Source organism: Dinoponera quadriceps, unplaced genomic scaffold (genome assembly GCF_001313825.1).
Source record: "Dinoponera quadriceps isolate SergipeBrazil2010 unplaced genomic scaffold, ASM131382v1 scaffold120, whole genome shotgun sequence".
NCBI lineage: Eukaryota > Metazoa > Arthropoda > Insecta > Hymenoptera > Formicidae > Dinoponera > Dinoponera quadriceps.
In genome coordinates, this window is record NW_014554309.1 from 2,229,246 (window position 1) to 2,257,200 (window position 27,955).

Genomic DNA, 27,955 nt, shown 5'->3' on the forward strand with positions numbered 1-27,955 from the left:
ACTTCCCCGAACTTCGCAGCGGTGGCGACAGAGTAGCGGGAGGGAAATACCGGGAGAGTTTCCCTCTAGTGGTCCTCACGGTGGCTCGCGGTAACCGCACATAAATCCAGATCGACCCTTCACCTCGAAATCGCGCGTGCGGTGATTTAAGCGCTCGGCGGGCCGACCTAATATGGTTTCCTAAGTAGAAGAGTGTCATCGAGCGTGTGATTCCCTATAATGGTCTTTCGCTTTCCAGGCCGTTAAACAGCGATGCGTCCCGAGCTCGGGATGCCGATATATAGTTAAGATGTCGCGGAGAATGTTCCCGTTCTCCGCTTTAGAGCGCATAAAATAATATGCCGCTGCTGGGAAAAAAATTGCTTCCGACATGCTGGATAATATATATATATATAAAGAGAAGGGGAGAGAGAGAGAAAGAGAGAGAGAGAGGGACGAGAGGATGGGAGATCGTTAAAAACTTTATTCAGCCGAAAGAATACTAAATAAGCACAGGTTGATGAATAAAAGATTCATTCATGATGCCAGGATTATTTGTGAAATTTCGACGGATTATAAACCCTGGTAGAAACTAAACGTCGCGGGGGTGTTTAGCCACGAGATGACAAATCTGTGCTGAACGCTGCTAGCCGGTAATGTAACGCTCGCTTCTTCCAGTAGCTAGATAACCAAGTAAACGGACTAGATAAACAAGTTAGCTGATGATTAGACAAAGGAGATTACAGTCACAAGATTAAATGTCACAACTATTTGCCCCGGGCCGAGTAACGTAACCGTTCACTTCTGCCGTTTTGAGATTTTTGTGGGACAATATTCTCAATTTTGACCTGCCATTCCACTTTTAAATGCTAATGGCGATTATATATACAGTATATACAGTAGCTCGCTTATATATTTTAGAATAGACAGCGCCATCTACTCTATCATATTTGATATGTGATGATTAGATAACGGTTAGATTGCCGATTCTTTTAAGTGTAATATAATCCGCGAGTGACGGACTAGTAACGAGTTAGAAAATGTAATCCGCTTGTGATAACTGGATATTAGCTCTTGGCTCAGGCCGACTAGATATATTTCTACTCGAGAATGCTGGTCTCCGACCGGAGAGTCAGTAAACGAGTGACTACGTGGTAACTGCATATATAAACGAGACTCTAATCCTTCATTAAACAATTGCATTTATCAATTACGCTGGTAAATCGCGCGAACGGCAACGTCTCGAGAGATAAGGATCGTTCTAGGAAACGTTCCGAGCTGTCGCGGATTGCAGTTAGAATCTCGGCGATACGTGCGTGTGACTATCGATTGCGTCGGCGGTGCCGCGAAGTGCAGAGAAAACGAGGAGTAGAGTCTTGGACGTAAATGGAGAAGTACCATTGAGTTGGATGTATCAAAAACCGCCATTTTATTTGCATGGGTATTTGAAGCAATCGGGCTTTCAGCAGCCACGTATATATTGCTAGAAAGAGCGAACGATGAGTGAGGAAGAAAGATTAGCTATCAAACGATTGACCTCTGTAACTAGTCTAAAAACCTAGACAGCACGAATTTCTTCAAAAACGTCTGCGAAAGATGTTTGAAAAGTGTAAGACGTCCTTTGAATCTCTTCGAGAACCTTTTCGGAATGTGCGCTGTCTGGGAATATTCCTACTATAATTCATAGGTTCCCCTTATAACCTGGCACGCCGAGAAAGGCTCTTATTTAGTCATATATTAAACTCATTTAACAAAAACACTACAACTTATCGGTACATGGCATGCACACTTAATCGCGGCCGCCAAGCGAGAGATCTATTCCTTTTAGTCGAACTAGGTTGCGCTTTTTCCCGTTGGAGTGAAACAGATATGTATGACCTAGTGTTGGAAGAAAAAAAAAAAAAGAACGAGGTTTCCAGTGCGGTATTAGTTCAGCCGAAAAGAATAGACTTAGAACGGCGCTTATTCGAAGCGGCGGTCGGGCCGATTTTCCCGATAACGTTTCTCCATTTATATCCGGGCCTCTAACGAGGATCTCTCATATAACAGCGAGAGAGGAAAGCGTCACGTTCGAGACGAAAAGGCATTACGTTCCCCGATGGCCGAATCCGCTCATTCCACGGCCGCCGATGTAGCGCGCCCGACGCAGCGTGTGCGTGGCGAACAATAACCCGGTTTTTATAACCCGGGGGGGCCCACGTCGCGCGTTCTCTCGCCCGGGGAAAGAGAGAGGCGCCTTCGCAGGATAGTAGGATGGATGAGCCTGTAAACGCGCGGCCACGATCACCCCCAGGTCGCAATATCGCGCCGCAGGGAGGCATAAGGGCGGCCGACCAGCCTGCTGATTCCTCTCCCGTGGCAGATATCGCGGCAGTCGTGGAGAAATAACGCGGTCTGGCCGGGTGATCGCGGCGAACTCACGAGGAGGAGAGTCGCCTGGGTGTACCCCCGAAGACTCGCGAGGTGCAGGGTTGACTTTCGGAATGCCGAGGAAGCCGGAGAGACACTTCTTCATCGCGCAGTCCAATCCGCATCCTAAATCGCACTATCGCGTTACAGCCGTCTAGAGACGTAGATGTGAGTAATTCGTCAAGGCTGTCAGGTGTACAGCCATTTGGCGGCGAGAAAAAGTTGAGGCCTAGAGTCTCAGATATAAATAGAGAAGCTAGAGTCTTAGATATAAATAGAGAAGAAGCTAAATGGAGAAAGTCAGTTTTGATTGTCCGAGTCGCATGACTCAGCCTTTTCCTTCGCCCATCACGACTAAGAGTACATGATGTACCGTAGGTAGGTTGTAATACGTTTTGTCTGTGTATGCTTCTAGGGAATCAAATTTCGTTTTTATCCACAACTGAAAACACATAAAGCTTGATTTTGTGCGCTTGACTTGAATGTTTGTCAAAAGCAGACTGTTCGACAGATCGATTTGACGTTTGCAGTCAATTCGTCCGAGAGAGTTGCCAACACAACGACATAAAAATAGCTGGAAAAGCCCCCTAGCGGCGATTTCGGAAACTTTTCAATCTATCCACGTATATCCATCAAAAGAAAATAGAGTGATGTTGCTTATAACGAAATATTTCCAGTTATATAAACTACATCTTTTCTTCCGTGTACAAATTATGGAGAGAATATTCGTTCTTAGACTAATTATTGAAGTTAATCTCCTGTTACTGAATATTTGCAACTTTTCTTTCTTACTTATCTTGCTTCTTTGATTTTTTTTCCATCGTTTGCTCCAAGTATCAGCATGCAAAGAAAATAACGAACTTTCGACATATCGAATTTAGTTGCGCTTCTCTGTTTATATTTAAGATTCTAGCCGGCGCGAGATGCAAATTGCAAAAGTCGCTCAATCCACAAATGAGATAAGAAACGGGTATATCAAACGAACTCTTCTAAGAATCACCTAAATGAGTTGAAACTTTGACGATCTTAAGGAAAGTTTGCATTCATTTAGCTTATAGACTAACGAAAACTTATTTTGATGATACTACATTTATTAATACTTCTCTTTTCAACCTTTAATTCTACATATTTCATTTTAATGCTACACGGAAAGAAATACCGTTGAATCAATAGAACTTCCAACATCACGTGTAATTGGAGTAAATGTTTTTGATTCAATAGCGATATCATTGAAACTAATATTAATTATTGAAACAATGCATAACATGGTAGTTTTAACGATATTTGTCGCTGAATCAAGAAAATTCATTCCAATCTTGCTATCGGAAATTTTATTGATGAAATAGCGTTTCTCCCGTGTACTATAAAACAACCTATTTTCACATTGAAAAACAGCAAGAATGGAAATTTGAAACACCATCGTGATCAAAGTAGGAGTAAATTATATTAATAGAATTCAAATTGAACCCATTTTCTTATCTTTGCTTACGTTGTACTAATTAAAGATTAATTAGAAGGCCGAAATTTCGACTCGGTGTTTCGCTCGTCATTCCTACCATATTCGGAGAATCTTCGGAGAAAATGAAGAAAACAAATGCAGACACGTTTCCCGTTTCTCAGAGTGTCTTTAACGGCGCAATGTTGCCGGTGGGCTCGAAGTGAAATCCAAGCGGATCTACACCGAGTTTAAGACCGAATGCGCTTTCGGCGCATCCTCGATCCTCCAGACTCCGGGATCGCTCAGATTGTCGTGTCGCGACGTAAGCGTAACGGCGCATTATTTACCGAGCGTAGCGCTATCCAGCTCGCGATCATTGTCGAAAAAGGTCGCTCAGCGAACTGCGCCGAAAGCTCGATAACCGACGCGGTCGCGCGAGCCGCGAACGGGAGCGCTTCCAATCGCGAAGCTCGTTAAGCCACTCTTCGGTAAATCCGTCTTAGCATCGTCGGCAATCGTCGCTGCGTCGAGCCGCACGCACACACCACTGTGCGTCTCGCGAAGCGAGCCAATAAATAGATTTCGCTGAGGATTCGCGCATCGTCGCGAGGGTTAAAGAGACGCGTCTCTTCTCCACCCTTTCTCTCTCTCTCTCTCTTTCTCTGTCCCCTACCGTCTCCTTCTCTCGCTTTAGCTGCAGCTATCTTTATCTCTTCCGTCGTTCGAGCGTTGTCTAGCTTCTCCGCCCGGTTAAACAACCGACGTTTGCTCAATGTTTCAAACAAACCGCGCGCGGGTGAGGCTTTATTTGCAGTGAGTCGGGCCCCGACGAGAGAGAGAGAGAGAGAGAGCTTCAGCGAGAGAACCCAGTCACCCTGCACCGGCAGCAACCGCGATTTCGGTCGGGCTCTTTATGCTCTCCGGAAGCGTGTACATACATAGCCGCGTCTACCATCCGCCTACTTACACGCGATCTCGACCCACCGACGCACGATCGCGCGTACGCGCTCGCTCGCTCGCTTGCGCGCACGCTCGCTCGCGTATAAAGGCGAGCGTAGAACACAAGAGGGGATTATCGCCACAGAGCGCGCCCGAGCGCTATGGAATGCACAGAGGGCACAGAGGGGGAAGGGAAGGGCAAGGGTGAAATAACGCAGTTACTACCACCCCCGCGATATATTCGCGCGCGCACGGCAGCGGAATCCCCTTCAAGTCGGCCGCCCTGAAGACGCGCCCTGTACATCCAGGTGGCCGCCGCTAATGGCCGATTCAATTTACTAATGGTCGAGTCGGCTCGGTCCTATTAGTTGGCGAATTTCGCCGACTCCGATCCGTCGCAGATCCGATCGCTCGGAATCCGCGAGGCTGCGAGATTAACATGGCCGCGGGATCTCTCTCTCTCTCTCTCTTTCTGTCGTTCTGTCGTTCTCTCCGTATCGCTTCTGCTTCGCAGCCAGACCAAACCCCCGCGCTGTCGTGCTTCCACGCGCGACAGGTCTGCGTCCTTCAGTCCCGATAATCGACCGCGTTACATATCCCGACTCGCTCGAATTCATAAGCAAACCGCGACTCGTAAGCGAGCCATCGAATTCTCTCGAGAACGCGTTGCGTTTCTGCATTTACAACACGATTCTTGCAGTCGAACCGCACCAGTGAGTTTTCTTCTTAATCGACGACCTCGGAACATTAAGGCTCCCGGTTTCTCTCGCTGCAGCGGTCTCGTTTGATAACGTCAGACGCGAGAAAACGCGCATGCACGAGATTCTTGCGAAATACGATGAAATAAGAAGGCACGAGATGTCACGGGTTGAGAACTTGAATTGTGATGGATCGAGAACATTTGTGAAAAAATATCGCGGAAACTTTCCTTTTGCTCGGTACAATAAATAATCGTAAAACGTGGCACGACGTGCAATCTTCCTCTTTAGCCTATCTTTCCTCATGATTTTATCACGTTTTACGGCTGTTGATTTATCGGTAATGTGAGAGAAAAAAAGTTTCAGAAATATTTTACAAATGTGCGCTCCATCAATCACAAATATCATTTTATGAGCGTATCACTTTATTTCAACGTATATTCCGCAAAAATTTTTACGTTTTCTCACTTCTAACGTTGATAATCAAGATGGCTGCGGCGAGAAAACAGAGGACTTAATTAGACCGTTGCGGTGCTTGGGATCTCGCGTCTCGATTTTATTCGCGAAATAAACCGATACTCGCTTTAGGAATACATCTATCCTCAGGATTTAGCGATTTACAGTGAAAGCACGGCGGTGTGCGAAATATTTTGCGGGTTGGTATCTGAAAATTTCTTCACCGCCGCAACCTAGAAGACGTAATCAACGCAATACGATCTAAAAGTAAAAATAAGAGTGCTTCCCCAGAAGCATCAAAAGTTGCGATTCGATCGGTCGATCAACGATCATCGGGGAAAGAATAAATCCACCCGGTTGGCAATGTGTTAATTGACCGTGGTCAACGTGGTTCCCCACTTTCGAATTCTCTCGCGATAAGAATAACGTCTCGATAACAATATTCCCGATCATCAAAGATACGCCTGATCTCTCGTCCGTGTCGCTCTGGCGCGGGGCAAGATTTCCCGCGGATGACGTGTCTCCGATACGGCCCATAGCGCGAGCGCGCCGTCGAAAAGCCGGATCGTCAAGAGAGAGGGGCGATAAGGAAAAGAGAGAGAGAGAGAGCGTTCGACCGCTCCGAAGGACTCGAGAGGCCTGTTCGTGCCTCGGATTACCCGGGACCGAAATAAGTTCTGGCTTGGCGCGCATGCGGTCGATATACCTTTCGCGCTTCCGATGTCTTTCGAACTGGGGAAAGCAGGGAAGCGTACAACTGGAAGGAGAGATAGAGAGGCCCCGTCGCGCGCGAACGGCCGCGGGGTAGCGAGATTGGCATCCGGCCAAACGCTGCGTTATCGGCGACGTCGCAGCGGGTAAATGTAATACGCAGGTCTGATTTGAATTATGCCAGCCCACCCGCCTGTCCGCCCCGTCGGGCCGTCCGTTCGTCCGGAGGTAGGTAAACAGGACTCGCGCGCGTGGAGAGCGGACATCATAATATCCGTCGGGATATGATATTAAGCGAGCCCCGGTACTTCCAAAGCAACGTTGCGCGAACGAGCGAGAGACTGCGGGCGCGCGCGCGACGGACTTCACGGATCGATTCGTCATCCGACGGCGCGCGCGCCGGTTACGCGAGCTTAATGGGTGATCGCGACGCGGACAACGGCCCGGTGTGCGTGTATCTCCGCACGATCCACCGCGGACGCTCCTTGCCGTTTTCTTCTTCAAATCACCGCCCTCTTCTCGCCAGACCGACCGTGAACTCCGTTCGTCCACGGGGGGGAATCGTTTTCGTTACACGGCCGATTTAATGGATCTCGAGCGGAATACACGCAACACAGTGACATACACGTGTTTCTTCCCGTTGAATATTATTATTGTTGTTGTTGTTGTTGTTATTATTATTATTATTGCCGTCGGAGAAGTACTTTCTCCGTCGAAATAAAATATGGAACATTCACGTACACTTATAACGCAACATGCACGCGGCCGTGCAAGCGTACACATACGTAACTGAGCGAGTGAATTTTGCTTCCCTTCGGCTCTCGCGCGTTTCTATCGAGAAGTACAGCAAAAGCACGGCGGTGTGCGAAATATTTTACGGGTTAATATCTGAAAATTTATTCGTCCGTATTCCAACTGCGAGCGTACACAATATTTGTGTCGCGTTACTTTTCTGTACTGTACGAGCACAAACTCTCCCTTGTCATATTTTGTGTTAACGTCCTCAGTCGAAATGTTTGCTACATATTAAACCTTTAATTGTACAATACAATAGGAGCTAAGAGACAAATAGCAAAATTGGTTTAATCTTAATGATAGAATTTATTTCTGCTTTGACTATGATGACATCTTAAATTTCTGTTTTTGCTGCTTTCAGCCGAAATAGGTTGCTTTAAAATACTCGTGGAAATTTTTAATAATTATCTAAATTTGATAATCAAAACGTCGAGAGCCTCAACATCAGCATTAAAATGAAATCTATAGAATTAAAGGTTCAAGAGAGAAGTTAACAAGTGTAATACCGTCAAAGTAGGTTTTCACTGGTCTACGAGCCTTCTACTGGAAAAAAAATACTGGTAATACTTACTAAGTGCAGTGAGAAATTTCAGCGGAATATTTAGTAACTGTTATGAAATTTGATATTAATTACCAAGTATTTAGTTGGTTCGACGTATGAACGACTTTTATTCAGAGATTAATCGATTAAATAAAATAGTGACAGCTACCAAATATTTAATATATGTCATATTTACATCAAATATTTAGTGATTGTTATTCAATTTTTTACAAGTATTTATGTTGTTATTTGGCAACTATATTTATATTTTCTATAACTATATATCTGTGCCTATAATTTAAATACGTCATATATACAAAGGAAAAAAGATTTTCATAAATGTAATATTTCGATTTGTTTGATCTGGATTTGTTATATCGAAACAATGTGATCTTATATGATTATTATTTCGTTTCGTTGGATTAAACCGTGTTTGATTGAAAAGCAATATTGTTGCATACGTTTTGTTCTTCAAATTAATTTATTATATCAATTATTAACTCATCGGAGATGCGTTGCAAAATTATTTTAATTAGTAAATATATCGCAACTTTTAATCATCTGATCCCCCCTCCCCCCCTCTTCTCACTCTTTCTTTCTATTTAATATATTATAAACTATAAATACATAATGAAAAAAGCTTGTAGGATTCGCCGGTTCCTATTTGATTATTGAACAAATTGAAACAGCACGAACTGTGGTTAGAAAAGAAATGGATGACCACTACAAAATCGAAACCATTGAGGAATTTCATATATGAAGTGCAAAAAATACATCAAAGTGAAGAGCTAAGATAACAAAAATACTTGCGCTTTCCTTCTTTGCTCAATAAAGGTTCACGTCAAGGTTTATTAACACGAACAATATCACCGTAATCGGCGAGTACTGCCTCGTGACTTCCCTTGCAAGTAGACGCAAACTGTCTTGTTAAGAGCGTCAAAGTAGCGATCGAAATTTCGACCCGGGACGTGTGGAAAAATTCGGACGTAAGGATGCATTGATCGAGGCCGTGGACATACGAGAATAGCTTCTTCGCGATCTTCTCTATCTCAGTCGGTCGTGAGTGAACAATCGCCAACGTGAAACAATAGTTGAAAGAGAAAGAGAGAGAGAAAACGACGAGAGCGGCACAGACGGTCGAAGTCCTCGACGGGGAATCTCCTCTCTGTCGTTCTCCTTTTTAAATCACGAGGCTACCTGAGGTAGCTCGGCGCGTATAGCCGATGCGCGGGGCTCGTTTCCCTCCGAAGTACTACACGCTCGCGCTCGCGCTTGTGTGTCGTCCTTCCTCGCGTGTACGTAGTGAGTACGTACGTACCGTAAGTGCGTGCATAATGCAAGAGAGAAGGCCCAGACTGGGAGATATATTTTCACGGGCGCACCACAGGCCCAAATGTATTCACCCAATTATCTCCGCATCGCCGTCTCTTCCGCTCTCTCCCCTCACCGCGCGCGTCCCTCGTCTCGCGTCGCAACTTTTTCTCGCTCTCTATCTTCGCCGGCGCATTTGCATGGAATGCATTCATATGAAATCGACCATTCTTCCGCCGACTTCTCTCCCTGCCCTTCTCCGCTCCCCCTCCCGTTTTCTCTCTCTCTCTCTCTCTCTCTTATGCGCGCGCACATCCCCGCCATGCTCCCATACGCGGTAACATCTTCGAGTTCTCTTTGCGGTGCCGGTAAATCCCACGGAGAATACTCGAGATGTAACGCGCGTTGTAGAAAATTGGTTCGGCGTAATGACGACACTCTCTCTGTCACACCCGACCTTTCAGCCCCGCCCCCTCTCACGCCCTTTTTTTCTCTTCTTATCAAACGGCAACACCGTGATAATTCGAATCGTTCGATGGCGAACCATCGACTCTTCCGTCACTGTCAATTGAAACGCGTCGTCGCAGTCGTGCCTTTCGCAGGAGTTGCAGGATTTTTCTCCACTGATAACAGGGGATGTTATCGGTCTCTCGGTGTTTCCCCGTCGTCTCGGAGAGCTCGCCCTCACTTTTCCCGCGCGTACTCTTCTCGGCCGCTCGATTCGCCTTCTAACGGGTGGCCGCAGACAATCGCGGGACGTTCATTGAAAGCCCGCCGCTGTGCGAGCGCAGAAACGATACGCAACGTAATCCGACGTATGCACCGCGCGCGCATATAACGCGCCATCGCGTGTAATCTGCACGGTACATAAACGGCGAAACTGGGGCGCATTATAATGCTATTACAGCAAGTATCGCAAGAACGCATCAATGGAATAACGAAGTACTGTTAATTATGCAAGAGTGCATTCATAGAATGTTATCGATCGGCGTCCGCCTGATGTAAAAAGATCCGATTCATCACGCATGATGAACGGCCGAACGCCTCGTCCCCCGTGCGATCGCGCGGATAAGTTTCTGAATTGTTTAAAACCCTCGGGAGAATTATCACCTGAGAGCCGAATCAACAACAACCTCGAAGAAATTTACACGAGCGATCGCTCGCGAACGCCGGACGTAATGAAAAAAAGGAAAGGAAGGAAGGAAGGGAAAGGAAAGGAAGAATCTCGAATTCAGTTAAAGCACGCGAATAAATTGGCAAGCGGGAATTTATTGTCGCGCGATATTAGGTGAAATAATATTTTACCTCCTCCCGTGCGCTGATTACCTTATACGCGATATTATTCGCAAAGTGCCCCCGCGTCCTCCCGCGAATATAAAATCACGAGGACCGAGTGGAAAATTGGCCGGAAATCCGTAACAGAGGAAAAACCGCCGTCTGCTCCAAAACGATAATATCGCGGGAATTACGCGTCAAAGAGAGCGCTCTCTCTCTCTCTCTCTCATGATATGACTGCAGAAAAATGGCCGCGAAATGACCTTGGGAGATGGCTCTCACTTTCAATTTATTCCCTTATTTCACTACCGCCGCAGTTACGACCGGCTGCGCACAATGCGGATCGTCCTCCGGAGTCATCCGTGAGGAAGGGGGCGGGAAAAAAGGCCGGGGACGCGCTCCGTACATCCGGACAGGTCGTCGTCGTCGTCCCAAAGGCGGGGAAGTGACTATCGAGGAGATAAGGAGAACAAATGAGTGCTTATGGCACAGAGAGGGGCGGGCGATATCTCCATCGTCCTCGTCGGCAGGCAGGCAGCGCGTCACAAAACGACCAAGACTAAAGAACTAAGGAGATGCACGATAAGAGCGCGCGCGCGCGACCGGAGAATGAAGATAGAAGGGGGAGGAATTCAAAGACGTCCGACGTTTTACGAAGGTTCTGGAGGGACAGCAGGGAAAGTAGAGGATACGAAGGACGGAAGGAGGGAAGGAGGGAAGGTCCTACTACACGCCGCGGCAAGGGAGGGATGCGAGAGGGGCGAATGGGAGGTGGCGTTTTCTGTTTAAGCGACATCAAAGAGCCTGTCGCAAATTTTCTCCCGTCCTCTCCCGCCCTCCCTCGCGCGCCCTTCCCGTCGCTGCCCGTCGCACCCCCAGGAGGTCATACTAGATCGTGTTCCATCCGCCCGCATATACACGGCGCACACGATGCGTTCCAGGATGGAGTTCCCGAGTTCCGGGCGGTAGTTTAGCGGCACCGAAGAATAGCGAACGCTGTGAGTGGCAGTGGTGGTAGCGCCCCCGCCGCCAACCACCTCCGCTAAAAGGGTAAACGTTGTAGGCTGCCGTGCTGGATTTTGGCGGATGCGCGGGGGATAAGACAACTTCTCCATCCATCTTCCTTCCTTCCTTCCTTCCTTCCTTCCTTTCCTCCCGGGAGTCGACACGACCAACGGACCACGCGTGTGTCGGTGCGTTTGAAGGGGTGCGTGCGCAAGCGCGAGTAAGTAGCAACGACCGCGAGACGTGATGCGCCGAAGAGATAATTAAACTTCCTTCCGATCGTTCCTCGCGACCCATGCACGAGAGTGAGCGAGAGAACGAGGGATGGAGAGAGAGGGAGGGAGAGAGAATGAAGTAGTGACGATTAGAACGTCCTGGTGATCCACGCGAATCTTCACCCGCGTGATTCATAGATTATATTGGCAATGATCTTCGCGGATATCGAAATAGGTTTGAACGCTTTTTTTTTTTCAGAACACAAATGATGGTCCAATAAGAAAACTCGTTTTCGAAAAGTAAGTTTTCTTTCCTGTTCTATTCCATTATTTATTACTTGCAAATGTTTCGACATAAGTACATCTGCTTGTACGAAGAAAATATCATATTGCACATAGTCAGTTATATTTCTATTTCTGGCAAATATTTGCCAAGGAGTAACCATTTCACATATATCGAGCAAATATTACTTGAGCGGTAGCGCAAGTTTTTTTTTCCGGCACATACCTTACCATTGTAATTAGAGTCACGTACGCAATTTTCGACTTTACGCATATATGTGCAAGGCTGGAGATCGTCCAACTTTCGATCTCGAAGGCACGGCCAAGGCAAACATGACATAGTGTGTACACTTTTCTTTCATTGCCGACAATTCATTCATTTCATTGCCTCAATGAATTCCCCGGACGAAGATAGACCGTGTTTTGTCGGAAAAGTCAAGACCGGGCGAAATCGCGAGGAATATCGGCCGATACTCGAGGATGCGTCGAATCAACGAGATCAGTGAGATCAGTGAGGTCGCGGTTGCGCGATCTTTGACCCCGAATCAAAAATACAAGTGTCCAACATCCACGAGATCCACCACCACTGTGTTCCTCTCCTTCCCCTCTCACCCTCCCTCTCTCTTTTTCATCCCCCCCCCCCCACCCCGGCACGTNCATCCCGGTACGTTCACCGCCGGCACAACGCACGCGCATTGTCATTTCTCTCGGCGACGTTGCGCCGTTCGGCTGTGTAGCGAGGGTGGCATTACACGTGCACACGCGTCTATTACGTGTGTTCGCGGCCCCGCGTCTACATAGTGTCTCGAAAACTTCTCCGCTCGCGAGCCGGCGATATCAAATTAAATCTCTAGCACGTACCGCGCGCGCGCGTGCCTTTAATCGCAGCTTTCTCCTTTTCCCGGTACTTTAAAAACGCGAAATGCGAGTGACGTTACGTATCCCCGCCGTATTCCGCCGTTTCTCCGCTTTTCTTCATATTCCGGCGATTGTGTCTGTCGAATCTGCCGAATGCATGCCGAACGCATGTCGACTCCCCGTCGAATCTCAGTTATGAATTCACCTTATTATTTGTCAAGCGTGTTGAGCTCCGTCTGTCGTGAAACGTCGCTGTCACGACAATGACAGAGTTACTATTTCGGAGGGAAAATTTGGGACGGTTCGTGCGTGCATTTTTTAACAATTTTACCGCTCACGTATATTTTCACACGAAAATACCGCATCCGCATCGTTTTAGTCGTCGCTATTGTTATTATCATCGTTACTATTACCTTTATTGAATACAAAAAACGACCGTCCTATAAATTACAAATTGCGGATACAATCGATAAGGAAACACAGACGAAACGTAAGCGAAAGCGTTTTGTTTCAATCGCATTTGCTTTTTGCGCGCGCGTGATTTGCCGCAGCGTGATCGTTCGATACGTTCGATAAAGGTGACGGTGATAATAATATAATAATAACGCAGATAGAAGAGAGAAAGGGAGGACACGAAATATGGGAGAATTTGCAGAGACGGGTCTCCGAGAGTTCTTTTTCTCCTCTGTCACGCGTCGCCTCGGAAAGGGATGGACCAACGTGCACACAGAGAGAGAGAGAGAGATCGCGGCACCTTGGCCCGCGTGACCCTCGTGTAAGATACACGAAGAGGGCCGGCGAGCGCGCTCGGCGCGACGATCCGAGTAGTGACCGCACCCTCCGCGTGGCGGCGTTTTCTCGAGAGGGTCGCGACTCCGAAACGGCGGGGGAGCCGAGGATCCGAAGAAAGGGAGGGTCGGTGACATGCGTGGGCGCACGCGCCGAATCTGGCCGCGGCGGTGGTGGGGACGTTCAGTGTCACTTTGTGCCGGGCGTTGCAGCGCCGTGGCCCCTTCAGTCTTTGATTCGCAGCTGCCGCGGCCGCCGGCTCGCCGACATCCCCAGTGTGTAACCGACGGTGTGCAACGCGCTCTCTCTCTCGCCAGTGTCTCTCTCCCGGGACCGGTCGAAATTAACGAGGCCGTCGAGCGCGAAGAAACGACGAGACCGCGTGTCGCGTTCGCCCGGAACGGCTGCTCTTCCTCCGAGTCGGCGAATTCGCCAAGCACCTGTGAGCAGGCCGACCGTTGTGACTCGGGGAATCTTACGGTGGCATTTGCGCGCGCGACTCGTGCTCTCTCTCTTCGAGAGAGAGAGAGAGAGAGTCGACGACCACGTCGAGACACTTCGGAGCGGGGGAGGATCGACGGAGCAGTCCGGCTCGTGAGAGAAGCCGCTCTCTTTCCTCGTTCGACCTGTCGCGCGCGACCGACAAGTCGGAGCCGTCGGGACGAAAGTTTCCCTCCCGTGTCTCTCCCGTCGTCTCCAGTAACGCGTTGAAGTCCTGTGCGCCGTTAAAGCCCGGGGATTTTCGGGGCTACTCCGTCCACAGCACTCCGGCAGCAGCGCAGGATCTGCGTGCGGCGTTCTCGGCCCGCTGACCCAATTAGTTTTCGCACAGTCGAGCACCGAGAGCGCTCGCAACTAAGAGAGAGAGAGATATATATATATATATAGGATACTGCCCTGTGAACGAGTCGGAAGGTACTTTCGACAAAGGGGTGCAGATTGCAATTCTCCGCGTGAAGAACCCTGTGGACGAACGTGTGCCCTCTCTCTGTCACACCGCGCGTCGGAATTCGCTCGCGCGACTCACTCGCCGTGCTCCTCCCGGCGTTCTTACCCTTCCGCAGAAAAAAGTGACAGGTGGTGAAACGTACGGGTCGATAGTGGTGTTTTCAGTGGAGTGTCGTGAGCACGCGATTCCGTCGTAGTGATCGTCGGAGGGTGGAATCGCGCGGAGGAGCCGCGGATCGCGGCGCCGGGCCACGCTGAGAATCGCCGTGTCGAAGATCGCTCGCGGGCGGAAGTTGAACTTTCTCGCTGGCGTTGACAGATCGATAACAAAGTTTGCGTACGCTAGTTTCCCCCCCGTGTCGCGGTGCTGCCGGCCGCGCGGAGTCTGCAGCGCGCGCCCTTCTTGCACCTCCACCTTCTCCTCCTTCGCTTCCTCCTTCGGTTGCTCTTCCCACGAAGACGGCGAGCGCGGAATGCGCGCCTAAGAGAGTCCCCGAAGCGCGCTCACCTGTGCGAACCTTCAGGATCAATGAGTCGCTCGGCAGCGTAGCCTCGATCAAGCCTCACCTCGGCGACCTACGGATCCCGCTGACACGACGTGACATGCGACGACCGTAGGGCACGACGCCTCTCGCAGCTTCCTCGGCGGCGTCCGGCGGAAATCTGACGCCCCGGCGATCCAACCGTCGCGGTAGCCTGTCGTTCTCCTTGCCGACCAGGGAATACCTCGTCAGGTATCGACGGAGGGAGGAGAAATTACGGGAGAAGGCCGCGGGTAGCAGGGGCAGCTCCTGCCCCAGACTCGGCCTCGAGGGTACCAGCAAGTGCGCAACGGTGAAGGGCAACGGCGGATTCGGCGATTACTCGGCGGCGAGTGAGTTCGAGGTCTGGGGCGACGAACACCACCACCACGCTGCGGATGGTCTAGACAGGCAGGTAGCGAGGCCGCCTTCGCGGCAGCAACGATGCGAAGGCGGTTCTTCCCTGAGACCGTTGCTCCACGTAGCCCACTGTGAGCTCCACTCGCCGCGGGAGGCCGAGCTGCTGCGCCTCGATCATCTCGAGAGCCTCGATCACAAGTCCGTCGAGCACGACGCCTACTCGATGATGGATAACTTTCACAGCCCGGTGCCGCCGCCGTTACCACGACGTCACGTCCGGTAAGGGGCCCCACTTGAAACGAGCCTTTCCCGCTGAATTTCACCGCCGGGATATTTCGCGCCCGCCAACCGGTGCGCCAACCGATCGGTTAAAGTATATATCCGAGATACACATCCGCCGCCGCTGTGCAAAGCCCGACGTTTATTCGTACGTTAAACTCGATTAACGCTTCGCTCGCGGATTCACGCTCTCTCTCTCTCTCGTCGCGCCGGCCGGTGTTAACGATCGGATTTCGCGAAAAAGCCCAGGAGAGCTGCGAAACGGCGCGAGGCTTTGAGGATACCGCGGATTAAGTACGATGATGGGGAAAGTCGCGTGATATTAACTATGCGATTGTTGTTATTGCGGTCGACGACTTCGGTGAGCGAGCGCGGAAACTGACAACCCCCGTGTTGAAGTAACATCCCCGTCGGGTAAAATTGAAATAGCATTTATGTAGGAATGAAGTGTGCTCTCGCGTGCTAATTATGCGCTCCGTTCCCGGTTTTCGCGCTGTAATTCAGCAGAAAATTAAGAGCAACATTCGCGATTTCGACGATCAAGTAACATCATAGGTCTCCCAAGCATTGTGAAAAAATGGCAAAAATCCGAGTTTTCGGCATTTTTTTCAAGTGCTGCGATTTGTTGAATTTATTTTCTTTTTATTTATTGTCTTTGTAAACTTTGATCGCCACCGGGAAATCAGTTGTCTCATTGGATCAGGCTGATGATCACGTGAATCCAACTTTTTCCTCCGTTACACGGAGGAATAGAAGTGGAGTATATAGCGTCTTGCACAAAACGTGGGAGAGGGGCTAAGCGAAAAAACGCAGGCCGTAACGTGTTGTAAAGTTAAGAAAACGCGTTTACACATTGATCATATACACATATTTGGCGCACGCGATGGACAAAGTTGCAGCGAAACTGCTGTTACACGTTCTTACCCGAGACTCGGAAATTCTGAGATATCCATTTCGTGTCACTGCCGAAAGCGAGACCCATCGCGTCATAATAATCGAAAAGCATGAGGAATCAACTGCGTGCAAAAAAGGATCTCAGTTCGCGTTCACAACAGACCGAGGACCGGATGGCAAGAAACGACATCTCTGTTACCGCTTTATCGAAAACATACGATCATGCGAAATTCGACCGCATCGTAACTCTGAGGTTGAGGTAACTGAGAACGATCGACTGGGGGTAGAAACCTGCCCGCGCTTCCCGTTTCAGCAGCCGAGTTTCCCTCTGCGCCCTAAATTACGGGAAATCAGCCGCACGAGAAAATCGTTTTCATTTTCTGTGCGCGTTAATATTCGATAGTTCTCGTTCCAGTAGGAGGAGGAGGAACACTCGCCGTATCTCGTGATAGCAAGCGCTATCGAGTATCGATTCACGGAGCGTCGACACGTCGGAACGATTCGTCATTAACTCCGTTTCTCCAAGGCGAGCCCGTCAGAGTTCGTTATATTTCGAACCACGCCACCAGTCTTATCGTACGGGGCCGTTCTTGCCGTCCCATCTTGGCGTTCGCCCTCCTCCTCCGCGCTACGAATCCAAAGTGAGACTTGCTGCAACGAGCGCAGGAGACGTCGGGCGCAATCTGCAACCGTCTTCCTCGCGGACAAGCACGAGGCCGAAAACCCGCCACCGTCTGTTTCGAGCTGCGCGCTTCGAGCTGCCCGACGATCGATACCGAACGACCGGAAGGTGTTCCAAATACGGGAGGCGAAGCAAAAAACGCGAAGAAACGCAAAGTACACTCGCGTGTACTCTCTCCCTCTCTCTCCCCGAAATATTCACGGAAGCCGACTTCTCCGCAGACTCGATTTCCGATATCGCGCCTCTCTCTCTCTCTCTCTCTCTCTTTTTGTCTGTCACCAAAAGGGTGCAAAAACGCGTCCAAACGATCTGTTTACCGCGCGATAACGAGCCCGCCTAAAATATGTCGCCGACTGCAAATCACCGTACCGCTCGCTCTCGCTCGCTCGCTCGCTCGACGCGAGCTAGAGCAAGATCTCCCTAATTGTACGGTAACGCCCGTGAAGTATGCAAAGTGGCGCATAAATTCACGCGACGCTCCGTAATTAAAATTAACTCAAAGCGGACTGAATGCCGCCGTAACCGCACGGTTACAACGTGCGTTCGCGCGCCAAAGCATCGCGCGCGCCCGCGCTCGGTTCCTCAAACCTTCCCCCCCTCCCCTCCCCCCCCTCTCTCTCTCTCTATCTCCCTCGAGGTGCGCTCCCTTCACCGCGTCCTGACGAGTGCGCAAAATGTGCGAGGAGGAGGAAGGAGACGTCGGCCTCCGTAACCGCGAGCGACACAAAGCAAACAGGCGGAATGTAGCGACGTCTAGGATTACGAAATTCACACACGCCGCCATCCCCGGGAGCAATCAAAGCGGCTTGGAAATCCGCGCGAGCACGCGTTACCGTTAACGCTAGTGTTAGCGAGAGAGAGAGAGAGTGCGGTTCGCCGCGCGGTTGATAGAAAACACACGGTATAATCCGACGGATTCTCTAGTTGCGAGACAGAGAGAGAGAGAGAGAGAGAGACGAGTAACACGCTGGCAGGGAGATGCAACGCGGCGTGCATCGCAGACGATACGCCCGGGGGGAGAGGGGGGAGAGAGCGAGTGTACGATCGATATATGCACGCATACGGGGGGCGAGAAAGAAGAATACGCGAGTTAGGTAGCGCGCGGCGCGACGTTACGCTACGTTACGCGAGGCGACGCGTCGCGACGCACGGCCCGCCGCGGGAAAGGCAAACAAAGTGATACCAAAGAGGGAGAGAGAGAGAGAGAGAGAGGAAGCCGCGAGGCGAGGGTGGCGAAGGAGCACAGGATGAGGATAGGAGAGTCGCAACGGGAGGAAGGGAGTTTGGGAAGAAGAGGGTACGTCGAGTATGTAAAAGGCGAGCGCGGGGGCGGCCGCACGGCGCCGACATTTCGCGGTGAAGCAGCCGACCCCATAGCCATGCATCACTCTGTCCTACCAACAACTACCCGTTATAGCTGCACCTACGCGACCCCCTCGCAACTTTACTTCACCCTCTACTCCCCCCCCCCTCCGGTCTCTTTTTCTTGCTTCCTTTCTCATCATCGTACTTTGTCGCTTCCGTCCTGTTCTTTCTCATTCGGTAGTATTCTCTGTTCTTATGCGTTTTTCTCCGTTCAGTAGCGCCTCTTCGTCTCTTTTCCCGTCGCTCTTTATCTTTTATCTCTTCCGCAAGCGCGACGGCGGCTGCGGTGGCGTCTCTCTCTCTCTCTCTCTCTCGACGATCCATGCTCTGGTTTTCCCACAGCATGATTCGGCCATTACCACACGCCCGTCATCGTCGTCGTCATTACCTGGTGCTTTTTAGGCCACTCTTCTCGGCGCTCTCTAACGCCGCGAGATTTCGCTTTATACATACCACACGACGGTACGCAACAGCGCCGTGATCCTGTTTGCCGTTCACTCCTGTTAATCCCGACGTAGTGATCTCTTTCGTAGTCCTCCACTGATCGAGGCGTCTCTCTTTGCGAACGCATCGTCGTCCTCGCCGACGCTTGAACGACGTGGAAGACGCGAGGAGAGACGGGGAACAGCGGGGAGGGAGAGAGCGCGAAGAATGGAAATCGTATTTCCATAATATTCCAAACTACTTCCGCGTCGGTGAAACGCGCGGGGTAGACGCACCGCGTAGGAGAACGTCGGCGGCGACCGGGGTCTTTGGAAGGCAAACGATTCTCATCTTTCGATATTAGCCGACTGTAGCGTCGGAGACGCGGTGATTTTTCGCGGTACCACCGAGAGAGCGACGACGCTGCCGAAGGAACCGGGGGGAATGATATACTTCTCGCGTGAAAGAAAGAGGAGGATGAGAAGGCGGTGGAAGAGAGAGGAGAGGAAGGGGAGGGGGAGGAAAGTGTACGGAGAATTCTCTCTCTCAGTAGAGATAAGGGTTTTACATTCTACGTTACGCCACGCTGGATGAGCGATGGTACGACTTCTCTTCCCACCGGAATATTCCACTTACCGGGATATTGGTACACCGATGATATTTCTCTACACGGCGCGCCACGCAACGAGCACGTTCGATATATCGGCGTGACGAATCGTATTCTAGCCGGGACACCGCTTAGAGTCACCTGATATGATGGGAACGCGACGGTTAATCGAAGCACTCCGGTTTTTTGTGCCGCAACATTCGTTATTATTATTGTTATCGAAGCGTAAATTATTCCGTTCTCAGGGACAAATAGAGCTGAGCGCAAACCAATATAATTGCACATTGCTAGGGTCTCCTGTATAATTTTCTCGGCCTTATATATACTTTCTTAAGCATGTATTACCCGTATCTCAAAATAACGAAAAAATGATGAAAACATTACAAACTGATGATCTGCATTATATTTAAAAGTGGCACGATTAAAATTGACAAGTTTGGCAGTAATTCAGAATCCGGATCAAAAATTATTTCGTTTTAAAGGAGATTGCAAGATAAAATTGATTTGATGAGAATTCGATGAAACTTGCACAGCCTTTACACTGGAATATTATCTAATTATTCGAGCAATTAAGAGAAGATTGACTATTCAAGATGTTTGTAATATCATCATAATCATAACTTATAGCGATATTCGAAATATATATATGTATGCACATATTTAACACTTGCTTTTATTATCTATGTATTACTATTAGCTCAACTGATGCATAAATATAACATTAATAAGAAACATAAAAAAATAATATTTTCGTATTTGTAATATTGTGTATGTCTACCTTAACTTCGTGTCAAATTAACATTTATTATTTAGGCTGCGAAATAAATATATAGGAACGTAATTTTGCTTGATAAATATTAAATTTATGAATGGCTTCTTTGGTGCGTCACTGAAAATACGACACTAGCTACCTCCATAAAACGAATTATGATAATTTTTCCTCTCTACAAAAAGCGTGTTAAGTCGATACTCAAAATTATCGAAGCCATTGTTTCTCTTCCGCGGTGCTAATTGGCTATCGCTTTGTCGCTTGCTTCACGCGTATTGTTTGCGGCTGTCAAATCATTTACGTGAATTCTGACAATTCATCAGTTTGCGTATTGAGGAAAGATAAAATATTAAAGAAGACGAAGAAGAGAGAAACAGATTTTTAATCTGATAGAGAGAATTTTTGTCTGATGTCTATTTAATAAGTTTTCTCCGTGTGATGAGAAACAAACAACTTAACATCTTCTGACATGTAACAACGTTGGCGTATCGTTTTATATGCAGAGACTTAATTTCACTATCAAGGTAGAGTGTAAGAAAGTGTAAGAAAGTTAATGTATGTTACACGAAAAAAAACAACTCCATTAATTTAACTGATTTTTTTATTGTCTGGCAAGAATAGCGACCAAATGGAAAGCTCAGTTGTAGAAATAATAGGACTTTTATAAGAAGTTTTTATTTAGTCAATTGCTTTCAGTCATCTTAATCAAATTTTAATTCAACTGAATGTATAGTCTGTTATTATTGTTTTCGGTCGAAGTAACTGAGATATAATTTTTTTTCTCGGCTGATGTCTATTCAGTTACTCAAATTGAGATTTAACTTGTATAATAGTAGCCAGCTAAATAATGTTGTTCTGGTCCAGTGCTCGGAATTATTTGTATAAACGGAACGATTTTCAGGGATTATGCCTCCTTATCAAAATATCATATCGAAACAATCCTTTACATATATTTTTATACGCTAGCATATACATTTATATTTTATTAAAGTTACAATAAATTAATTATAAGTAAAAGAATTGTTTCGATAAAAACTTTTCAGATATTAAGAAGCGCCTCACAGATGCAAAGGCAAAATCGCTTCGTTTATACAAATAATTCCGAGCACAGTTCTATAGTCTGATTTAATCAATTTTACCGATATTAGTGACTCAATGATTTTCGGTGAATACATCCCGCTAATTTTTCTTGAAGTCTTACACTTCGTTGATTTTAGCTAGAAAAAATAAGATTTCACTGCGGAATCTGTAGTACTACATTGTCACTATTAGCTAAACTCGATTGCTACCAGTAACTGAATCTTTCTGGGACATTTTACTACTGCAGTGTACTCAAAATTGATTTCACTGTTTTTCATAGATGATCTGATGATTCTGACAATTTCTTCAGAAATTTTCAGAAATAAACCATTTTTTATGTACAGAATCGGGCTTACTGCTTCTGGTGCGCTTCCAGCTCGCTCATTACCTCAGACGAAATAATTAATTCCTCACTAATTATTGCGAATTTTGCAAAATAGCACATGACTTTTCTGTTCAGTTTTACCCGTTCTACCTGTACACCGCGGGAACCGAGATTAGTTTATTAGGACACCCTGTACATGATGCCCGATATACATTGAGATTACACGAGGTTAATGTATTTCGTTGATTACACACAGATACACACACAACAGATTATATCTTCTATATCTATATATTTCTCTATATCTGCCGCATATGAGACGTGCGGTATCGCTCCGACAAGTATTTTTCTTTTCTAAAGCCGATATCTCGCGAGTAATTATTTTCTCGGAATAGAATCACGCGAATCAATCAGATATATCGGAAGTACTCCGAACGTACGCTCTGCAGTCGACAAGATCTTTCTTAAGGGTCTGAAAAAAACTTCTCTGAGGTTTATCGAGAGAGAAAGAGAGAGAGAGAGAGAGAGAGAGAGAAGGGGGGAGGGGAGAGAGAGAGTTGAAAACTTGTTTAGACTCACCCCGACGTAGTTCGTTGTAAAACTCATATTTAATATTAGAGGCAACTTATAGAATCTTATTTGACCCACAAAAGGGAGGAATTACCCTGAAATGGAAGCCGCTTCGCGGAATACTCGGGGGGTGCGAGGATGAAGCGACCGCTTTCATCCTTCTCGCCGGCGCGCGTCCCGATGCCGTAAACAAAAAGAGCCATGGCAACTGCGATTCCCAGCGGACTCGAAGCTGCTAACGATCGACTCGGCTCGACTGCTGCTCGCTGCGAGGCGGAGGCGCGAACGTAATGCGCGCGGTCGCTATTAATTAGCGAGATCGGCGCGCGGTGATACGGTTATTAACGAGGCGTTTCGCATGCGGCGTGAACGCAGCATCGTCACTCATCGGACTGGCAACTCCCGGTGGTTGCAGACGCGCGCGCGCGCGCGCGAGAACAAACCGAACGCGCTTGTTGCTGTAGAATCTCAGATATGTTATCGCGTTTCACGCGGAGAAGTTGGGAAGGAACGTCAGCCGCCACCCCCCGAGTGTCCTCGGCCGACGATACATCGTCGAAACCGGGAACGGTATAAACAGAGGCGGCCCCCGCGCGCATTTATTTACTCGCCCCGGGACGAGTGATGGGGGAAGCCCCTGGAACACCGGAGCTCCGAAGAGAGGCAGTGATTCCGGAAAAGCGAGCATGAACCACCGCCTCCGGGATAGGCTCCGTTTCCGACTGCTGGTACGCTGTTAGGATAGAGTGGAATTAACCACGCGACGACTCGGGAGCGAGAGAAAGCTTTATTATGCCGCTGTTCCCGGCGATACGGACGGAGATGGGACGCGCGTTGATTGGGAGGTGGGGGATGTAAGAGCGACGATCAGCGTTCCGACGATCGAGAGAAATCGACTATTCGACAGCCGCGATTCTGGCATAGCGCATTATCCGTTCAAAAATTGTTCACGACTTTCCCAACCGCAGCATGGATTTCGATCAAAGTGGCCGAAGTTATCCTGGTATAGGTTATCGCACTGCGATACCAATTAGACGTTCCATTTTTATCCCAAACATGAGAATGAAGCCTTCTCCCGCATTGCTGATTGGCTGTGCCGCTGCGGCTTGCTTCCTATAAGCAAACATTTACTAGTACGTGCTGGAACTATTGCAACAAGTGCATTACTTTGAGCGTTCTAATCAGAATCCGAAGAATTCTAATCAAAAATGCTGTATCTGAGAAAGTTCGTGTACGAGTCCAAAGTTGGTATTCACCAGTTAGATCTTGTATTTAAGACCGTCTAAAGTTCATCTTCCGATATTTCGTAGCCAATGAAACGAGCCTTAGAGCATCTAAACGTGAACTTAAGACGGTTTTAAATATAAGATCCGACTACGAATACCGGCATACGGGGAAGGAAGACAAATTCAAAGATCTAGATTTCGGGGTCGAATGACCGGTGGACGAATATCGTCCTGAGACAAAGACCGTTAGAATCTGAGTTGCGGCACGCAGCACCACGCGAAAAGCTTGCCGACGTCCGTCGTTCGCGACGGTATCTCGAAATACTGCAGCCCGCTCTCGATCCGCGCGAGGCAGGAACGCGCGCGTATTTGTGGCGCGCCATCAAGTCGCATTTGCGGCAAATCGACGTCGGGAGTACCCGAGCCCGTCCGGAATATCCGAGCGAGTGTACATACACACCGCCGCGTCACTTAAGCGGCCCAGACGCAGTCTCGGCAATTGATAGGTAGTCACGCTAGGCTGACCTCAAGGGACATCAGTTCGTGTAGCGCATCGTACGCGCCCTCCGTCGTCGTACCATCACCGTCGCTTCCACCGCCGCTGCCGTCGCAACCCCCTGCGGCCGCCTTAGCTTTCGTAAAATCTACTCCCAGATCGGACTCTCGTAGCTTCCGCCTCGTATCTTTCGCCTACAACCACCGTTCGATCGCCCCCTCCTGCGTCCTCTATCCCTTCCGTCGCTTCACCCTCTCCCGCCGTCTCCGTCTCGCCTTCGTTCCTCTCCTTCTTGCTGTTTTCTGTCCGCCGCTCTATCCTCCTCCTCGACTACCCCCTTCTCCATCTCCTCCTCCTTCATCCCTTCGTCCTTTGTGTAAGCTCACCTTCGGCTTCATCGTCTCAATATGTCGGTGCTTTCGCTACCCGCTACCGCTCGGATATCTCTCGCCGCGCGCTTTTACCATCGCGCTCTTAAACCACTCCGTATCCTGTCCTTACCCGACGCATGCGTGCCCCCCTCCCCGCTGTCCACTATCCACCACGTCTGCTTCCTTTTTTCTTCGCTCTTCCGGAGTGATCCGGACGCGCGCACGCTAACGCCTGCGTCCGAGGCGTCTCTCTCTCTCTCTCTCTCTCCTACGCCGCTGACCACCGCACATTTCTCATCCTCGCCAGCCCTGTGGCGAATGAGTGTGCATCTAACAGCCTTTTTTACACGTTTGTGTAAAAAGATTTTTCTACACACACACACTCATACATACACAGGGAGAAAGGGAGAAGAGGGAGATATCGATCTGTGCGCGAATAGCGCGCGATATCCAGATTTCGAGATATTCGTTAATATCGTCATTATTCATCGTGTTGTTCGCGGTTGCTACATTCCGCAGGAAATACGTGACCTCCTTGCGAAACGTACGTCCTTTGTTCCCCGCGTCCACATAAGCAATAATGCGTTTAAGTGGTGCGCGCTCCCTTCCGCTCTGGAAATAAAATGTCAGCTTTCATTGCCCGCGTATATATTTTTAATTTTACGACCGTTCTCGTGGAAATTCTCCACCGTACTCCCGTTATCTCGTTATAGGTTCTCCATTGTTGAGATTATCGCTTGTAAGGGATATCGAGCTGCACGGTAATATTAGATTTGAGCCGCTCGACGGACGAATTACGAAGGAGTCGACGGAGAGGGGAATGATCGCTAACTCAGGAACGGTGAGAGCGATATTCTATTTGCATTCTCTTTTCTGCGAAAAATTCACAATTTACACCCGCGTCTTCCTTCTTCCGCCGAGTTATCTTCTTCTTCATCGCGCGAGTTTGTGTACACCTTCCCGATCTCATGCGACCTATGTAGACGGGCTTTCATATCTTCGGCATCTTTTGTGACGGAACTGTCCGTTTAGCTCGGAGGATCTGTCGGAGGAGTCTCTTCTTCGCGTCTCTCGCGCACGATTTTTCCCGGCGAACCCGTCGCCTGTCCGAAGACTCTAATACCGCCGTTACGGAGGCACAAAGGCGAACGACTCTTTGGAGCAAATTAATTACTCCGGCCGTATTAAATACAGCGAGATGCTACATTATTCTATCAGCTTTCTTATCGGTCTTGCGTCAGCTTCGACGTCCTCGGAGAATTAATTAATTAATTTTCCTCGCCCGCGCACTGCATCGATACAAAGCTCCGGATCCCTCGAGAGCGCACGCGCGTTTACGAGAGAGAGATAGAGAGCGCGCCGGCAGATAATCTCCATTGTGTGCTATATTTTCGAAAGTGCAGCATTGCGTTAATGCCGATAATGGGTTACGAACTTTATCAGCGGTTTGGCAACAGGCTCCTCCCTTCCACTGACACACAAAAGACCATTTAGTTCGGTGACTGACCGGCCATACGAGCGCGCGACGCCACGTCGTGCCCGCATGCGACTGCCCGAAACGAATTTTAATAAATCTCACCGGACGTTTAATTACTCGCTGCCTGCACAGGCATACAGAAGTCTTAGATATAAGTAGAGAAGCGACATTTGGTTCGATATATCGAAAGTCACCATCTTGTTTGCATGGATATTTGGGGCAAGTGGGGTCCTTCCAACAGCTATACATACTGAAAACAGTAATTCAGAGGAGTAGCAAATTTTTTATGCTGTTGTTGCAAATAAATAAATATATCGGATGTTTCTTAAATACCATCTGATAATTTAAAAGTTGATTTTTGAGGTCATTTTTACGAATAAATGAACATATGTGCACATGAACAAGAGACGAAATGAATATTCGCTCTCGCCAATATTCCTCTTTTTTCTTAATGGCATAGCGAGGAGAATCTCCTCGCGAAGATCCCGGATTCGATGGATTCGTGAAATTATCGGAATTACGTCGGTTTTGCCTTCATCCTTCGTCGTCACCTCCCCCACCGAAAAGTCGGGAGTGATGGAAACAGAATCTTGGAAACGTACCTGTGCGAGCACAAACGGAGAAATACATACGGACCACCCGCCGACCGTGGAACCCGATTTGGCGACTGTGCTGTTCTGTTGTTGAGAGGCATTTAACACGGGCCCGTCTGCAACGGACTTCGTAATTCAGAACCAATCTCCTTTATTATCGACAATGTCTGCATTTCGCTGGAGGTCTCTCCGTGAACTCCGCTCATTAAGCAGTCGAACGTAGATATAAACTTGTGTCCGGTTGCGCAAGTAGGAATTAATGAAAGAAAAGTTAAAAAGCTGTCAAAATTGCCAAGAAGAAGGTAGGACTTCGCCGAATGGCCCTCTATTACGTCATGCAACTTTCAACAATGAAAGTTAGGTATCCATATATTTATATTTTTGAAGTTCGATTTTACTCGCTTATCGCTGTGTATCGTTGATTTAAAGCGATAATTTTCCCGTCAAACAATGCCGGTTTATGGTTAATTATTTGTTTTACATATATCCTTATTTATATATTATTTTACATATATTTGTTTGTTTTACATATATTTGTTTTACATATATCCTTATTTATATGTTATTATTGTATATTATATTATTTTATTTTTTTTTTTGTATTTCTTTCGCCAAAATATGTATGATTTGAAAAAGGTAATGAAATATTTATAAATTAAAATTTACTAATTACATCTTGCAATCGATGTGTGACTTTTGCGTTATCTTTTTTTAGAAACAAAAGAAAATCGAGTTATAGAAGCGTTAACGTTTCTTGGATATTTTGGCGACCTAAACGCAAAACATTTAAATTAATTCAGAAGTTATAAGTAACAAAAGTTAAAAGAATAAAATAAAATTGTAGGAACCGCAATACAAAGAGTAAAGTCAAATGTGGAATTTTACCGTTATGGAGACTGTTACATTACCTTGAATTAATCTCACAATCACGACCCGCTAGTGTGTTCGGATGTTCGCAATATGATACTATTGTGCAAAACGTGAAAATCCGAGATTGAAATTTTTGCTAAGATAGGAAGATATGAATGTTCAAGAATTGTGTATCACTCTAAAGATTATTGTTTGTTTATTTCTTAATATATAATATTTCTGAAATCAATCATTTTTTATAAAATGGTTCAGTACTCAAGACCTCAACAGCATCCTAATCGAAGGAATGACGATTGAAGGAATGGCGGAAATTACGTGTCTCGCGCTCGCCCAAGCCCTCTACATTCTTATATATATATAATTTTGATGAAATAGTTGAGTTAGCGGGATCGCAAGGC

The 27,955-nt window shown here is 47.9% G+C and overlaps 1 protein-coding gene across 2 annotated transcripts in view; it reads left to right on the forward strand.

Moving 5' to 3' along the window:
- The window catches only part of LOC106745530 (teneurin-a), a 730,052-nt gene that overhangs the window by 593,838 nt on the left and 108,259 nt on the right, over positions 1-27,955 (forward strand). The window contains exon 1 of one of the 2 annotated variants that reach the window (XM_014621230.1): positions 13,953-15,809. The exons of the other annotated variant lie outside the window; for it this stretch is intronic. Within the exon in view, the coding sequence (XP_014476716.1) occupies positions 15,754-15,809 (56 nt within the window). The 5' untranslated portion in view covers positions 13,953-15,753. Of the gene's footprint in view, positions 1-13,952; positions 15,810-27,955 lie in introns of those variants that run through there. 2 annotated transcript variants of the gene reach the window in all.